Source organism: Cupressus sempervirens, chromosome 6, assembly GCF_028749045.1.
Source record: "Cupressus sempervirens isolate cs-2001-9-10 chromosome 6, ASM2874904v1, whole genome shotgun sequence".
Lineage (NCBI taxonomy): Eukaryota > Viridiplantae > Streptophyta > Pinopsida > Cupressales > Cupressaceae > Cupressus > Cupressus sempervirens.
The window spans coordinates 118,289,573-118,308,670 of record NC_143123.1 but is presented as its reverse complement, the minus strand read 5'-3'; the positions used below and the strand labels follow the sequence as shown (position 1 = coordinate 118,308,670).

General features: G+C 35.4%; 1 protein-coding gene across 9 annotated transcripts in view; it reads left to right on the top strand.

Annotated features, from left to right (window-relative positions):
* The first annotated feature begins 464 nt into the window (after positions 1–464).
* The window catches only part of LOC149551507 (uncharacterized), a 50,268-nt gene continuing 31,634 nt past the window's right edge, over positions 465–19,098 (top strand). For 3 of the 9 annotated variants that reach the window (XM_089787010.1, XM_089787012.1, XM_089787007.1), the window contains exons 1-5: positions 485–818; positions 923–1,132; positions 3,246–3,359; positions 3,464–3,679; positions 3,800–3,905. In XM_089787010.1, coding sequence (XP_089643136.1) covers positions 3,300–3,359; positions 3,464–3,679; positions 3,800–3,905 — 382 coding nt within the window. In that variant the 5' untranslated portion in view covers positions 485–818; positions 923–1,132; positions 3,246–3,299. Of the gene's footprint in view, positions 819–922; positions 1,133–3,245; positions 3,360–3,463; positions 3,680–3,799; positions 3,906–19,098 lie in introns of all 9 variants that reach the window. The other 6 variants (XM_089787006.1, XM_089787013.1, XM_089787011.1 and 3 more) reach the window with 6 other exon arrangements.

Here is a 19,098-nt window from a genome sequence, read left to right as displayed (position 1 = left end):
ATTGAATATTATAACTTCATATTTAATTCCAAACATTTAGAAGGTGAGGTGTTCCATAGACTAGACTATATTTCGCTTGCTAGACACTGAAATTTTCTTCTTCTTCTAGTGTATCACACTAAACTCTCATATATCAAGCCAAGTTCCAATAAGATATTATCCATTTATCATTTTAATAAATGTAATCTTGGCTTTAGGTGAAGAAGTTTCAACCTATAGACTTTGAGTAGGAAAATTTCCATCTATGGTCCTAACTAGATTGCTTTAAGATTTCTCGTCTCTAATAATAAATAAATAAATAAATATAATTTTAATTTTGTGTGGTTATGATTGATTCTCTCCATAAAAGCGAAGATACTAAAATCCACATAATCTAATAATAATAATAATTATTTTCATAAAATAATGATTGATGACTGTGCTCATACTCATTTAATAAAAGAAAAAAATTCTATAATATAATGATATACGCTCGGCATGCGCCACTCTTCCCTGTCTCGAGACGAAGTAAAATAATCAGCTTAATATCTCTGCAACCCACGTTTACACGTATTCAAATCATTTTTCGAATTATTATGACACAAATCCTGTTCTGACCAGTTGTAAGCATGTTCCCGGAAAGTAATCCGTTCAGGTCGTTATTGTTTTCCTTTTTTTCATGGGCGGCAATTCTAGACTACACATCTGTTTTGCCACTTATGGAAATAATTTTGCTTTACTAATAAATGCGTTGAAGTGCAAAACACTGTGTTCTGCCTATGTTTTACGTTTTTTGAGAATTTTGGGCTGCGCAGCGACGACTTTACTTTGTCGAAAACGTAAGTTACTGAAAATTAAATTCATTTTATGTTTTTTTTTTTGGGTTTCAATGGATCCGTGAGAGTTTTTGTTTGTGTTATTCTTTATGTTTCTCGTCATTCAGAGGATGAAAAGTTGCTTTTAAGCTCGCTCTAAATTTGGGGTTTCTGATGGTATTCAAAGGCAACTTTTTGAAGAAAAGTTACAGAGGAAGCTTTATGAAGCTCTTCGATGCTTTTTGCCGTTATGGTTGCTAAGCTAGGTCTCCAAAGTATTGAGAAAATTTCTAGCTACCTCAACATTTGATCAAGCTTGTTCGTCTGCCTTTTAACAAGTAAGTTTCAATTGCTAAGCAATTGCTTTTGACCTAGGTTTGTATGGAATTTGATGTAATTTTGAGCTCAAGGAAAGTAAGATTCAATTGCTAAGCTTGTTCGTCTGCCTATTAACAAGTAAGTCTCAATTGCTAAGCAATTGCTTTTGACTTAGGTTTGTATGGATTTTGATATAGTTTTGAGCTCAAAGAAAGTAAGTTTCAATTGCTAAGGCTGGGGTCTCATCGAAGGGGGCTTTCTTAAAAAGAGAGCAGGTAGTTGCTGAGAGTTATTAGGAATATTTAAAGGGGAATGGTCCCATGAATTTTCTTAATTTCTTTGAACTTAAAAATTTTAGCTCCTAAATTTAAAGAAGCTAGTGGTCCCATGAATATCATTTGAAAAATTTAAATTTATGATATCATTATTTTAGTACTATCATAATTAAATGTTTAAAGTAATAAATAGATTGTTGACATGTGGCAAAAAACACTCCTAAGTTGGTGAGGCTAAATCCAACCCCCCCCCCCCATTTTGACCCACTCAAATTGAGAGGGCTAAACAGTTGGAGCTCCTATTTTGTAGGAAAAGATTCCAATTAAATCTTTAACCCCCTCTAAAAAATTACCATGGAGGCTCCACAAAAATAGAGCCCAAGCCCCTCCCGTGGGACCCATGCCTAGGCTTGTTCGTCCGCTTTTTAACAAGTACGATTCAATTGTAAAGCAATTACTTTTGAACTAGGTTTGTTCGGATTTTGATATAATTTTGAGCTCAAAGAAAGTTTTTATGAGGTGTCCTACAATGCTTTAGGGCAAATTTGAGTAGTAATTTGTTAATTATCGGCACTTGCAGTTTCAATTGCACTTACTGTTTTTGGAAGGCTTGTCGAATAAGGTTTCCTTGTACGTATACACTCCCAATTGCACATATTAACTTTAAAAATGAGCCATAAGGATTTTGGTTTTTCCACAGATTGTATGATCAGAGAGTTAAAAAAAAATTCCTGTATTTTTTTTCTAAACCATGTTGTAACACAGCTTTGAACTCGTAGCCTTGTTTTTTTTATATCAGTACAAAAGTTGCGCAGGAAACATGCCATCAAAGGCCTCTGCAGTGTTATTTTTCATGTCTTTTAAGCTTGTACCGGTGTCAAAGTTGTGCATACAGAAATTCTGAGGTACTTGTGTTATTGACTATATCTATCCCTGGTTTTCAAGGGGTTGGCTAAGAGGAAATTGTTCTAATTTTCTGACTGATAATAAAAAATTCAAAGTTCAAGTTACTGCATCAATTTTTAATGAAGAAATTGATGATTAACTTGTTGAATTCAAGAACATGAGCATACGATTCTTCATGTGAAGTTTGTCGAAGGCCTAATGCGGTAGAAATAGGGTGGTTAGAAGCTATTTTGGTTGCCGTGCGCATTTTTTTCGCAGCTTTCAGGAAGAGGTAGATCACTGATCAGGCAAACACCTTAGAAGAGTGAAGTGGAAATTTAGACGATAATAATCTTGTTCAATTATTTTTGTCCTTTTTATGGGATCTAGATTGACATAAGTGTTGCTTGATTACCAGAAGCGTAAGATTTGAGCCATGGCTAAACTTGATGAGAGCCACTGGCTGTGATCACTATGCAGTAAGGCTTGACTGGTGCTCTCATGTATTAATAACTGAGTACTTGTGAACATGAACATTTAATTTTATTCAGTAAATATTTTGGATAAAAAATGTGTAAGATTTTGCTTTTTGGAATATGACAATCTCTGGGTAATGCTTTATGTGTGTTTTTACTTTTCTGCTTGTAATATGTTATACTATGAGTGTCAGAGTTCTCCAATTTCTACTGGTTATAAATGACACAGTATACCAAGTTACCAAAAATTCTACCTGAAAGTCTGTTGTTAAATATTTTTAATTTCAAAGTACCTTATATAACCATAAAAATTATCTGTGAAACGTTCACAGTGCTTCTTTTGCAATTTCATCTGTTTTAACAGCTACATGTCACTATATGGCAACTTCTAAGCACAAAAAATTGTACAGATGGAAGACGAATTATGTTCATCTTTTTTGAGAGTTTATAGCACAGATATTTCTGCCTTCAAACTTGGATATGTTAATTGTGTGCAGGTACCTATCGACAAAATATAAAAGGCTTTTTCTTGAGGTCCAGATGTAAAGAGAATGACCAATCCCTCTTCAATGTCCTTTTTGAACCATATTTCTATTGATGGGTCATCAGAGGTATGACTTTTGTATTGCCATCTAGGATGCTTTGGCCATATTCCTTTGCCACGCTCCTTGTTCTAGCCATGATAATAGAGCTAGCTTTACTGCATGTTCAACAGAATGAAATAAGGCCTCAACTACTTGATAGTCAATATCAACAAACTATGGTGTTCCAACAAAATGCAGACCCGAGGGCCGAAGACGCAGAAATTCACCAGCATTCAGGATGGAGCCAATTACATGATTACAATATAGAATCATCTCTACAGCATCCTAGCTCAACAACTGATGCAATAGGCGAGGCCAAACAAGTAACATGGGGAGACATTATATATGTAAGTTCTTCCTTGTCTTGCTGCAGCTCAAATTTGGTAAATTATTTCTGGGTCAGTACTTTCTCTATCTCTCTCTCCAATTGATCATCCTTACTGGGACTAAGAATGTTATTTTAACAGGTGAAGCACTTTGTAGAGACATGTATAAAATCATACATGACTAAAAATGAAGTCATCAAAGAACTTTCTACTCGTGCAACAATAGACCCATGCTTTACACAACTTGGTGAGCTATGCTGCAATTATATATTTTCAAAAGTTGGTTTAATTGTTTCTTTATATTAATTACTTTGAATTTTAAATATTAAAAATACATTTCTGTCTCAACATTTATGTCTGAAAATTCACACTCAACATAACAAATGTTGGAAGGATGAAATGTGTCTCTGGTATCATGGCAGCATCCAGGGAAGGAACTAGCCAATTTTCTCCATCTCGTTTATTGCCATAGAATTTACTATTCCTGAGGTGAATCTATTTTCTTAAATATATTGGAACTACCTAGATCAGAGTTTTTTTTTCCGGATCAGAGTATATTCATGGTTTCTCAGTTGGACAAAATATTAGATGACATTTCCATTGCCTCTTTCATGTGTTGCTATTTTAAGGAAAGTGATTGTTTAGGTTGGAGCCTACGTAGCATGCTTTGCGAGCATACGAGAATCCCTTGTGAGAAGAAGGTTGCTTCTTCACTTATCGTAAATTGTACAAATTTAGTATTCTATGGTTTCAAACTCATGACCAAGCCGTGTCCATCTACTCACACCAGTAGTAAATGCAACTTGATAGACCAGGTGCTGCTGCTTAAAGTGCAATACGAGCTTATTACCTTTGGCAATAACTTTCGGAGTACAAAGGATTTTTGAAAATGTTTGCTATTTCCTCAGCAACTGGCATCTCTATATGTATTGTTGGTTTATTGTTCAACATTTAAACTGAGAACTTGTCAAAAGTGCTTGTCTGTATCAGCTTGTAAACTCCCTTTGAAGTGTTTGTTAAAGGAACTCTTCAAAGGAGTGGAGACTGTGTGACTATTACCCGCTGCTCACACAAAAATCAATCTTATGAGAAACTTAAAATAAGCTGATATCAGAAACAGTTATATTTTTTGACCCGAGAGAATTATCAATGTATTGGCAGTTAGAATAAACCATCTATATGAAATATCTAGGCTTCTTGTATAAATGAAGCAATTAACTAAACAATCAACCTGATATAAGAGATGGCAATGATCACTGATGATGCGATAAATGAAATCACCAATATGAAAGTTACTGAATGAAATGCATTTACTTGCTGGAAGTCAGATTAAGGAATGTGCTGTTATAGAGGACTCTAATCAATTCATCTGGATGTCAGAAAATGAAGCTAAGTCCAGTTGAAGGCAATTCTGTTTTCTTGTTCAGACCTGTGTCTGCAGAACTGATCTCCACACCTGAAAAAATGATTCAAAGCACAGAATTGAACTTTGGACCCGTTGAAGTGAAGTGGCAGGTAGTGACTATTTGTCACAAGTTTACTTTGCCATAATAGCTGAATGGCAGTAATGAAACTGGCAGTATTTATAAACACCTTGTATGAACCTGCTTATTGACACCTTAGGCAGACCAATTGAATGGGGATAACCTAAGATCAAAGATATTAGGTAAACATGCAGGTCGCCTAGGGTGGTGACACAATTGGGACACTGTTGGAGTACATATGGTGATGCTCGGAGATATAGGGATATTCTAGGAAGTGCATAGAGGTACCACAAGAATCTCATATCAATTAGGTGTTTTCCTCTGCTAGAACAAGCCATAGATAGTGCTTGGCTGTAGTGCAGGATGAAGTCTACCTGGTGTAGCAGATGCAGGTCACCAATCTTGATCAGTAGTGAGCAGTTGTGGCTCATTATGTTCAGTGTTCATTCATATGAAGAGGTCATGTTATATGTGATGTATGGCATGCTATCATCATGGTATGGTCCTGAGATGAATATGTGATTGATGGTATACTATGAAGCAGTTAGACAACTAGTTGGCTGGTATTCCACAAAGATGGGTATATCTATTTGCTTGTATTGTGCTAAGGTTGGACAAAGTGAGATTAGTCTGATGTGTGTATACTGAAGGTGTAAAGTCCTGGTTGGAGGTTGTATACAATTGATCTACAGATTGGGATTGTATGAAAGTGACCTATCGTATTGGATGTATCTTTTTTTGAATAATACAATTGCTGATGTTGTTTTACCAGTAGATTTTTTTTCCTTCTAAGGGTTTCCTATGGAAAGTTTTTCCTTATGTGTATCTATGGTGTGTGTATAATCTCATGTTTGTCCTACATTGTTGCTTGATTGCATTGTGTAACAAACATAACTATATTTGGTGATATAATCTTAAGGTGTGCTTGACTTGAGACTATCACAAGAGGTCATGTTGTTTGGGTCATTTCCTTATGTGTATTGCAGTGTAACTCTCAATAGGTTTTTGAAACCTTAGTGTCCAAGTTTGGTCCAGTCTGTGTCCAACTAGTCTTTGTGGGAGCCCTTGAAGCATTTTGTTGAAACACAGAGCAATTGTTTTGTTAGATTCATGTTGAGCACTTGAAGGTTTGCAATTGAAAAGATTTTAAAGAGTTTTAGGTGACCCTACAACATCCCTAGGATCAAAGAAAGACCAAGATAGCTTCCACAAGAGAATGGCAAGAATATTGCATCACAATGCAAGAATGATGATATGGCTAATAGACATGAAAATGTACATAATGAACCAAAACATTGACAAAGTGTCACAATATGATGTAGAGGAATTTGTGGTTTACTTCTCAATAAAGCTTAACTAGCCAATTAGGTTGCACTAACCATCCAATGGTTATGATACCAGTGGCCTTCCCAAGGACACACTAAGGACTTGTCTATACCTTCCCAAGGTTTCTATGAAGGCAATCCAAGTGGCTTCTAGTTTGCTTACCTTCTTGACCTAATGAATTTCTCCTTACAAGGACAGCCACAATTCCTCCACAAACTAGGATCTCAATGCTTTCATACCTTTCATGGCCTCCAAATAGGCTGGTTACATTCCATTATGACAACAGTTAACTAGGTTTTGCACAAACAAACTTGTTACTCAATTTTCTAAAGAAAGGCCTAGTAGGCATAATTTGGGCATTTGGCTCCTAACTTGACAACCACCTAAACAACCTCAACAACAAACTGCAGTTCTTGACACCCTTTTGGGAGCTCTACACAATATCCAAGAATTGCACTTGGGTTTTGCTTTTAAGCCCCTTAACCAAATTGAGCAAGATTAGGCTTAATGAGCAACTTTTGGCTAGTTTTCTAGACAACACCCATAAATCTTCACCAGTTCACTTTTCTTGGATTCTTGGCACTTGAATGGGGCATGCACATGGCTGAGGAATCCCAACCTGGCATTAGATTCCACCATTCAATCTACTGTTTATTGTAATCAAACTATCTTTCTCTTTTCTTGGCTGACCACATCCCAGTGACCAGCCTAGTGCATCATTGCAAAAACAAACAATCAATCTTAGTAAGTCCAAAATCAAAACAAAAACATATTATACAAACAATCCTAGCATTCCAAGAAGGCATTTTGAATTTTGACATGGAATTCAAGGTAAAACTCATTTTAACTTCAAAACCCTAGGTTTTGAGGATTTTAAGCCTGTCTGAGTTCAAAAGCACAACTCTCTTCAGACAAGTTACTTCAAAGCTTCAAACCAGGTTCACTAGAAAGCTAAACCTTGAAGCTTGAAGATCCAATGAGTACACAAACTTGCTTTCTTGTCTTGATCGATTCAACCAACCTCAAAAATAGTTTTTAAGGCCTTATATATACTCTTGGATTAGTTGTGCTTGTTCATAACTGATTTACGGGCTCAAAGTTGCAATCTTGCAACATGTTGCAAAAGTTGCAAAGTTGCAACTTTGCAACTTTCAACTTCTAATGCTCAATTCCTCTCCTAAGTGTTCCATTTCAACTATGAATTATCCCAAACTCATAATATAGCTTGGACACCCTTCCTAAGCAAGATTTGCATCAAGACCACCCCTAGTATCTTAGAGTCCTATAGTTGACCAAGTCTACCAATCAGGGTTCACAAACAAAATAAGTATAATTAGGCTAAATCTCACATGATTTGTTGCCCTTAAACCAATGTTCCACGGGGACGCGTCCCTTATGGTTTTGGGGTCGTACCTATATAGGGGACGAAACAAGGACTCGAGGACCGATTTTTGCCGTCCCCTGAGTTGTCCCCTTTTTGGAAAATTTGGAAACGTCCCCGAAACGGCCAATTTTTTTGGGCAAGAAACTTGGAGACGACCAACAGTACTGGGGACAATTTTGTCGTCCCCTACTCACCAAAATTGCTGGCCGTCCCCTTTTTTCCAGCCAATTTGGTAAAGGCAAAACACCCCCAAAAAATCATTTTTAAAACTTTTTTTGCAGTCCATGTGGACCCCTAGTCGTCTTAAAGACATAATAAAAATATACAAACCATATTTGGTTCATTAAAACACTAAAACACTAACTCTTCTACTCATTTTTAGATTTGACATACTTGCTAAGAGGAAGAAAAAAACATAGAGCAATAGCAGTAGTGAGGAAAGATTGCGTTTAGTATTTACTAACTATTTTAGTTGGACTTCTCTTTATTTCATTTTGATTTCATGCATGATACTTGGAGCCTTTAGGCATTTTATGTATGTGATATTGTTATAATGGAAGTACTTAGTACTTGCCATTTGATAATATTCCATGTATAGATCTTCTGAACTATCTATGGTGAATGGTTTGTCAATGTTATTATATGCATATTTGAATTCTGTCTCTCTCTCTCTATATAAAAAAATCCCATATGTTTTTAATTGTCGTCCCCTAAGGTCCTGACCCCTAAATTTTGGCTTCAACCCGTACCTGTACCAGAAACGCGTTCCCATCCCCTAAAACGTCCCAATCCCAGAAACTCTGTGGAGCATAGCCATAAACCTTATTACACCACTTCATTACATTTCACAAAAAAATTGCTAAGGTGCTCTTGTACCACAATATTAAGCAATCTGCAACACATCACTCACATAAGGTGGAAGAGTGATAGTGTGATAATTTTTAACTTGATATAACTACGAAAAGTGGAGATGCTCCTAAAGTGTAAAGTTCTTACTAAGTAAACTTAAGTGATGTATAATTAGGACCTAGGTGAGGTTATCACTATGTATAACACCTTAATTACCCAAACACCACCTCTTAGTGAGTACAATTATTATGCAAAGATGCAGTATGGGTCCTGGACAGTAGGCCATGTTAGGCACCCATTTACAATGAATGTGCAATCTCTCACATGTAGAGAAAAGAAGCAAACATAATGATGGAAAAATCCTCTCCAAATGAGAGAAAACAGATAACCAATCATGATGTATGTAGGACCCAAGATACCACAAGGATTGCACGCATCATGTATATACAATAACAAGAGAGGATGAATGTGAAAATAGTAAACTATATTGCTATCAATAATACAATACAATGCAGCAATTAGATTTAATGAATGGATTCAAGTGGAAAAATTGATAGTCATTATATAGAAGATTTCTTGGTTATATAACTAAAGTGAGTACAAAGGAGTGAATGAGACAATGACAAGTGTTGTTGTTGTCTCATTACATGATGATCAAGAGAAAACTTATCGTCCACCTAAGGTGAATTTTCATGTCCACTAAAGGTGGACCACCTCCAAAGTGGAAAATTCCATGCATTGTAAAGTGGAAATGATAGAATAATAACATGATAAGTCCGTCTAATTTGGAAATGCTTTGAATAATCCTATGTAATTCCCTAAGCAAGCTTAAGTAAAGTGTAATTAGGACTTAGGTGAAAATCATCTTAAGGTGAAATTGGTGGGCAGCTTAGGGGAATGTACAACTGTGAAAATGCAAAATGGGTCTTGGCTATGAGGCCATGTTAGGTACTTGTATACAAATTCAATACGATCTCTCACAAATAGAAAAAGAGGTGGAAAACCCAAGGGAAAAAAATCTTGCCTTTAAAAGAGATGAAAGTACACAATACTTTCAATGAGAAGAAGAAAACCTCATATGAGGAAAAATTCCCCTCATAAGAGAGAAGAAGAGAGACCATTCATAATGTCAACCATGGTCCATAATGTCAAGCAATACTCCTCTATGTAGAAATAGAGCCAACGTTGCACCAAGAAGGTCAAAGTGTTACAAAATTAGGTACCATTGTCATCAAGGAATGACTGGTCAATCACCCACTGAAATATGATGAAGATTAGGCATGAAGACACTCGCATGAGCATCAATTAAATACTCGCAATTGACAGCTTGCTACATTATTATCTCAACTAAAGAAATGCACCAAGTCTCACAAGTAGTTCCTAATCAACTAAGTACAAGAGGTTTACATCAAATATGTCATCAATGAAAAAGTACAAAGAAAGATGACACTTTATATTAGTGCATGTACAACTTATGCAAGAGAATACGACATGATATAACAATGAAACTGTAGAAAATGGTGACGATACCAAGAAGAATGCCTTGCGAAGGATTAGCTTTAGACACCCTCCAATTGGAATGATGCCGGAAAGAGAGAACAATTGGCCCCCTTTATTGCCGGTGGAGGAATGCTTCATTATAGGTATGATGGGTGGAAAAAAACATCTTCCCTAAATTTGCTTATTTATTTTAATTTTCTTTTTGAAGACTTATAAATTTATTTTTTAAAACATTTTATTACTTAAAAAATTTATTAAATAATAAAGTAAAATTTATATTTTTCTTTCTTGGACTCTCTATTTTAGTGACTACAGTTGCCATAATCAAGCTATAAGAGATTAAGATCACTATGCAAAAGCCCAAATTAAGGTTTATGCATTACAATCACAAAAATAAGCCAAATTTTGAAACTAGTTTTTCATCACAAGCATTGTAAAATGAGATCACCAATGTAAAAAACAAAAAATGTACTAAAAACAATCACACTTGAAAAGAAGTCTATATGAACCTGAAATGAGACCTTGGGAGTTGCAAGAATGAAATTATGCAATTTTCTTAAAAAATTCAAACATTGAAATCATAAACTTGTTGCACCAATGTGTAGAGTAAGCAATTTTAACCCAAACAAAACAATTTCTTTAAAAAAGGAGTTTGGATGACTAAGATATCACTATTTGAAAATCACTTGTATAATTATGATCTCTGAATCGCCTCCACGCTTCGAAACTTCAAATTGCTATAGATTTGGCCCTCAATGTAAGTTGGATGAAAAAAGTTGATCTTGGGGGTTTTGGACCTTCTCAATGTGATGCTAACCTCTCGTTTGCACTAGCGAGCTCTATTTTGTCCGTGCAATCAAAAACCACAAAGAGGAACCCTCAAAATCCACTAAAATATGCATTCAAATCTTGCAAAATACTATTCAATGACACTCAGCAAGCTCTAATTAATATTAGAGTTTTAGGTGACTCTACAACACCCCTAGGATCAAAGAAAGACCAAGATAAATTTCACTAGAGAACGACAAGAACATTGCATCACAATGCAAGAATGATGATATTGCTAATGGACATGAAAATGCATATAACAAACCTTGCAAAAATAGACATGGTGAGGATAAGACATTGACAAGTGTCACAATACTAAGCAATGGGCAACCTATCACCCACGTAAGGTGGAAAATAAGTGTGATAGAGACACCAAAGGTGGAAGATCCACTTGAGGTGGATATGTGATAACTTCATATAACCATAGGAAGTAGAACTGCTTCTAAGTGTAAAGTACTCAGTAAGTAATCTTAAGTGATATGTGTAATTAGGACCTAGGTGAGGTTATAACTAGGTAACAAAGATCAATGGTTAAAAACCCTGAACTATGGAACTTGAAAGTTGAGCATCGTTTGGTAGAAAGAGATCAATGATCAAGAGACAACTTATGAGCCACCTAAGGTGGATTCACATGTCCACTAAAGGTGGACCACCCTCCAAAGTTGAAAAGTCCATGCATCGTAAAGTGGATATGATAAAATAATAACATGATAAGTCCATCTAAAGTGGAAATGCTCCAAACGTAGTTGCGTAATTCCCTAAATAAGCTTAAATAAAGCGTAATTAGGACTTAGGTGACAATTAACTAAGGTGAAATTGGTAGGAAACTTAGGTAAATGTACAAAAGTTGACAATGCAAAATGGGTTTTGGCTATGAGGCCATGTTAGGTACCCATGTACAAATTGAGTACAATCTCTCACAAATAGAAAAAGAGATAGAAACCCACAGGAAAAAACTCCCCTTTAAAAGAAAGATGAAAGCACACAATACTCTCAATGAGAAAAAGAAAACCTCATATGAGGAAAAATTCCCCTCATAACAGAGAAGAAGAGAGACCGTTATGCTCCCCCTCAATGTAGAATCTCTTACAAAAATGGTCCATAATGTCAACCAATACTCCTCTATGTAGAAATAAAGCCAATGTTGTACCAAGAAAAGTGTGATAAAACTAGGTACCATTATCATCAAAGAATGACTGATCAATCACTTATTGAAATATGATGAAGATTAGGCATGAAGGCACTTGCATGAGCATCAATTAAATACTCACAATTGACAAATTGCTATATTCTTCTTTCAACTAGAGACATGCACCAAGTCTCACAAGTAGTTCCTAATCGATGAAGTACAAGAGGTTTACATCAAATATGTCATCAATGAAAAAGTACTTGAAAGATGACACTTTATATTAGTGCATGTACAACTTAGCTCATGCAAGAGAATACAACATGATATAACAATGAAAATTTGGAGATTGATGACGATACCACCAAGAATGCCTTGCAAAGGATTGTTGAAGACGCCCTCCAATTGAAATGATGTCTGGAAAGAGAGAACAACTAGCCTCCCTTGCTGCCTGTCGAGGAATGCTTCATTATAGTTATGATAGGTGGAAAAAAAATATATCTTCCCTAAATTCGCTTATTTATTTTAATTTTGTTTTCAAAAACTTATAAAAAGGTTTTAATAAACATTTTATTACTTTAAAACTTATTAAATAATAAAGTAAAAATTATATTTTTCTTTCCTTTTTGTTTCTTGGGCTCTCTATTTTAGTGACTACAATTGTCATAATCAAGCTATAAGAGAATGATGCAAGACCAAATTAAGGTTCATGCATTACAATCATAAAAATAAAGCCAAATTTTGAAAGTGCTTTTTGATCGCAAGCACTGTAAACTAAGAACACTACTTTAAATAAGAAAAATGTACTAATAAAACAAATGCACTTGAAAAGAAGTCTATTAGTATTTGTACCTAAATGAGACCTTGGAAGCTGCAAGAATGAAATTACACAATTTTCTTAAAAAATTTAGACATTGAAGCCTTAAACTACTGTCACCATTATGTAGAGCAAGCAATTCTACCCTAAACAAAACAATTGCTTTAAAAAAGGAGTTTGAATGACTAAGATGTCACTATTTGAAAATTGCTTGCATAATTATGACCTCTGAATCACCTCCACACCTCCAAACTTCAAATTGCTATAGATTTGGCCCTCAGTGTAAGTTGGATGAATAAAGTTGATCTTGGGAGTTTTGGACTTTCTTAATTTGATGCTAACCTCTCATTTGCACTAGTAAGCTCTATATTTTCCCTGCAATCAAAAGCCACAAAGAGGAACTTCCCAAATCCACTAAAACATGCATTCAAATTTTGCAAAAGACTATTCAGTGGCGCTTAACAAGCTCTGATACCATATTAGAGTTATAGGTGACTCTACAACACCCCTAGGATCAAAGAAAGATCAATATAACTATTACAAGAGAATGACAAGAACATTGCATCACAATGTAAGAATGATGATATTGCTAATAGACATGAAAATGCATATAACAAACCTTGCAAATATAGATATGGTGAGGATAAGACACTGACTAGTGTCACAATACTAAGCAATGGGCAACCTATCACCCACATAAGGTGGAAAATTGAGTTTGATAAGTCCATCAAAGGTGGAAGATGCACTTGAGTTGAATAAGTGTTAACTTCATATAACCACCAAAAGTGGAAATGATCCTAAAGTGTAAAGTGCTCAGTAAGTAATCTTAAGTGATGTGTAATTAGGACCTAGGTGAGGTCAACACACTGAATTATGGAACTTGGAAGTTGAGTATCTCTTGGTAGAAAGAGATCAATGGATGAGAGTGCGCTTTTTGATTAAACCTACAGGCTACATGTATGTTTGATGAGGATTGGAATAGGTTGAATAATAGGCTAACTTGTCTTTCTAATTTTGTGGTAGTGAATGTATCAAAAGAAACTTTTGCTTATTCACTAGGGAAGCGTTGAGAAGTTATTGAGAGGATATGACATTGTTGTCATTAATGTCAAAACTTGTGAGCCAAAATGTTGTACTTCGAATGATGTATAATAGTGATCTATCCTACATGGTGTGCTACGAGTAGTGCGGATTCTATCCTTGGTCCAAATATGGCAGTTCTTTTGGAGACATCAGTGGAAGACAATGCAGAATAATGAAGATTAAACCTTTTGATATTAGCTATTGTGTTCAAAGCTTATTCTAGGTATATGTGCTATTCAAACATTCATGTACTATGTCACAAGTTTTTGGTATGTCACATCCATTCAGATTATGAACTGATGCTGTTAATTATGTTACTCCGGTTGGTATCGAATTTAATGGATATTAAGGCTTGGGCTTGGTTGTGGCATTCCCATTGGCACTGGAGTATATCTCATGTACTTCAATGTTCTTTATTCTTCGGTAATTGTGCTATGTAACAAACTTATGTATGACCTATTTATGGGTGTCGTGGTATGATCTTTATGTGCAGTATATCCTTTGGGTTCGGTGCTAGTGTGTTGAGCTTTAATGAATATCTCATTAGTGTTCGAGCTGACATTTGTGCTAGGCCTACCTATTTTGGATTTATGTTTCTCTACAGGTATATTTAGAACATCTTTTTGGACTCGGGTGTGGTGAGTGTGCGAACAGAGAAAAGGGGATGTGAAGGATGATGTAGTAATGTGACAAGGAATAGATACACAACAAGAAGAGATATGTGACTATGATATGATGTAGTAGATAATATTGCAGAGCTTGTGCAAAGAAGTTGTTGGAGGTTGGAAGAAGATTCCTAACCAGATCTTCTGCAGACAGTTATGTGCTATTAATTTGATTTAACTCCATACATATGTAGATGCAGCTCCATCAATTCATGTTTTGATATTAAGAATATTTTGTATTCAGTTGTTTTGAACTGGCTATGATAACTCAGGCAATGAGCATACTTGTAGTGAGCAACTTGGCAGTGAGCCACGCTTTGTAAAAATCACCTTAAACGGTGTTTCATATTTGAGAATTAGTATTCTCCATGGTTCTTTCCATCTTGGCTTTTCCTTGTAAAATCTGGTGTTCATTGTGTATAGTGTTCTCATGTGTTTTCATTTTCATGTCTGTTTTACTTACCTAATTGAATTAAGGTTGCTCTAGATCAATCAAGATTAAGAAAATTGTTTAAAGACAACTGATTTACCCCCACTCTTAGTTATCTAGACTGTTAAATTTTTTGTATGAGATCCTAGTCCCTTGCATATAGAGCGTAACCACTTGAGGGAGATTTTGGCAGTTTGAACTGATTACTTCAATGGAGAATTGACAACAATGTAAGCTGAAATCAGAAGCAAGAGTATGTGAGAGTAGAAGAAATTCTGGATCAATGTTTGCCCTTGTAGAAAAGTCACAAGGATAAGGAAGGACTAGGTTTCTCTAATGAAAGCTCAAATCATAAGAGCGAAGGAAACTACAAAGTAGTTGAAATTGAAGCAAGATCTGATGTAACAAGCAAGGTCTAGGACTCTAGAACACCTACAAAAAGACCTCTGATTAGGCAACCGAGTGCACAAAGGTACTTATCGTTCAATGGTTACTATTTTCAATGCAAAAATTTGGGCATAAGGCTGTAGAATATAGAAGCAAGAAGAAATAGTGAATTCAATGCTTTAACTGTCACAAATTTGGTCTCAAAGCAAGTCATTGCAAAAGCCATGAATAAGATATGAATTTATTGCATGTCCACTTTCGGTGGTTGTATTACAAAAATAATGAATCCGGCTAGAATGAATGGAATGAATAAGATCTTTCATTGCTATTGCCATATATGTCATGGTTATGGTCACAAAGCTTAGCAATGCAGATCTAGAGTTCACTCAATAAATTCATGACAAAGAAATATCATATGTTATAAATGCAGTCAATCCAGACAGTATGCTAAGACATGCAGATATGTAGCTCTCTGAAAAAGTCTGAAAAAGAAAAGAAAGTTACAGATTCAGATGAATCTAAGAAGAAGATGGTCATAGTATGGAAGAAAAATGAAACATGTGAAGAAAACTTATTGTGGACTGGATTTTGGTGCAAGTGCTTTCGAAAACTAAGTCAATTGCCTTGGCTCAGGGGGAGTTTTGCAAAGCATATCTTGTCAGTTCCCTTTATCCAAAGTGATGTATGATATGTCTTATCCATGATTAGGATTGATCTGGTTGATTGAAAAGAGAAGTACACTTGGTGTCATCAATGCACTTTTTGGTGGGAAATTATTATCAGCAATTAAGGACAAAATGGTAGGGTTTCATATCATTTCTTACAGTTTGCAAAGAGGGAAACGAAACAAAGTATTACAGAGCTATAAAGGGATTGAAGAAACTAAGTCGAGGGCAGCCATGGAATCCATGTTAGTTGCCAGAGAATCCAATGACAATATTCCACAAAAACTCAAAAGGTTGAGTTAGATGAATTTGATCATCAAAAGATAAAGGAAATGAAACTTTTCAATGCTAATGAGTTGCGTAAAATAGAATCTTTGGAATGGATTTATGGGGAGAATTGCCCTGGTTTTCTAACAAAGAATCTATCGTATTCCCGTTTTCTCAAAATATGGATGATAGCATCATTTTGGACAAACCCTGTCCGATCATTAAGGAAGCCATTGAAGCTATTGTTGAATTGTGCAGTGTTGGTGACCTCCTTGAGAAGAAAAAGGTGAAATAAAGAGATGTTGAGGAACATACTAGTATCGACAAAGACCACTGAGCTTTATTGATGAACACCATTGTTGATCCTGCTGTTAGGTATATTGCTTATGTTATCATTTGTAAAATCTTCTTTAAAAATTGTGAAGGTTCTTCATTTACTGTTATTGTGTATCTTGCATGTGAGGTTGTGAAGGAAAATTAACAGTTGGACTTATGTAGTCTGATAATGGAGAATCTATTTGAGAATATTAGAATGTCATTGGCTGAGATTTATTCTTTTTAGTTTGGGTCTTTGGTCATGTGTTTAGTATTTTACTTTTTGAATTCATTACCACGAAAGGAAAATGTTAAGTAGAAATCTGACATCCCTATTGGAAAGCATGTTTACAGATATTTGGAATATATGGAAGATAAAACAAATGCATGCAATGTTTATTTCTCCTCCTTGCGTATGGTATTATCTAGTGCTTCAATTTGATGTATTTGGTGCTATGCCTGTGTCATTTTGAGGAAGGTTCCTTCTCTAGTGAGAGAGAATTAGGGGTTGTCATTGGTGGTCCCCTACTGAATCTAAAAGGAGGAAAACTAGCAAAAAGGGAAAATAAGTCTCGACTCATCATTGAAATCTCAAAAGCAAAGGAGAAGGAAGAAGAGCCTGTTTGGATCAGACTCTTCCGATTCAGATCAAATCCATTCTATGTTGGATGAGGGTGATCCGAAAAAGATTGGTGAAATGTGGTATGCCTCCTCTCCGGTTAGTAGGCCTAGAATTGAAGCTGTTTTAGTTGATTATATACTCAAAATGGGTATTGTTTTCTCTACTACTTCTGGTTTGTTATCAGATGATCTGGTATGAGTTGTTGAAGAAAGGTTGTTGCAGGAAAGATTCAAATGATAGAAGATCAAATCTAATGTGTCAATGCAAAACAAAAGTTGCCCAAACACATTAGTGAGATAAAAGAATGAATTAAGGAGATGTCTGACATCTACAAGTATTTTCTTCAGTGGCTTGCTGCTGTTGATAGTTTCAGAAGGAAAATTGAAGCTATTGAATCCAAACTGAATGCTATTGAGAAGTTTTTTGACTTTTTGAAAGATAAAGATGAAAAAAAAAGAATGAGAATTGGTGCTTTGCAAGTTGAGCTTTTGTTAATTAAGAGATAGACGGAAGATTTGGTTAGAACTTTCTGGTTTGTTAAAGATAATAGTGAAAATCTGATTGGATCATCTGTCCGGGTTACTTTCTGATGCAAAGAATTGTGAACAACAGTACCCGTCTCTAGATATCTTTATCTGTCATCTTCATTTGATTGTCTGGTTTTACATGATAGTATGTGCATAGAATGGATTCTGCAGTGCTAGCTTAGAACAAGATTCTTCCAATTGTGAAAGAAGCGTACAAGAAATTTTTTATTGTGAAAAGTGTAATTTTAACTTGATTTCCTGAGAATGTTCTTATTTGGCCCTTTTACTTCGATGACAAAAATAGGGAGAAAGTGAAGAGAAAAATGAAACAAGGAATCTCTTGACAAAGGGGGAGATTTTTGGAATTCTCAGCTGTTTCGAGTTTTCGAGTTTTTGTTGTTTTGCCATCAATGTGAAATGGGGGAGAGGAAATGGTTTTTTTGTCCTTGGTGTCAAAACCTGTGTTCCAAAATGTTGTGCTTTGGATGATGTACAACATTGATCTATACTAATGGTGTGCTATGAGTAGTGTGGATTCTATCCTTGATCTAGATATTCCAGTACTTTTTTTTGGGACATCAGTGGAAGATAGTGCAGAATAATAAAAACAAAACCTAGTAATATTGGCTGCTGTGTTCAAAGCTTATTTCGGGTATCTTTGCTATCTAGACATTAATGCAGTATGTTACAAGTTTTTAGTATGTCACTTCCATTCACTATCATAGTTCGGTGTTGCTACACTCAAAATTGCAAGTTAGATGGAGAATTCACAATTATATAAATGTAGGTATGTCATTGGTAGAATGTATGATGGTACAAAAGTGTTTGTGGCACTACTAGAGTACATGTTCTAATGCCTAGAGGAATAGTGGTGTTCTAGGGAATGCCCATAAGTATCACAAGAAACTAGCTGTAATCAGGTGTTTGTTTTTTCTACACCATGCCATTGATAGTGTTTGGTAGTAGTGCTGGAAGACATGTACATGGTTTGTGAGATGTGGGTCAACAAGTATTAGATAGTGTTTGGTCATAGTGTACGAAGACAAGTCTGTGGATCATGAGATGTTGGTCAACATGCATTGATTGGTACAGTCTTTAACTGTTTTAAATGTAATGCATGCCATGCTAACATCATGGAATGATCATGAGATGATTGTGCGACTAT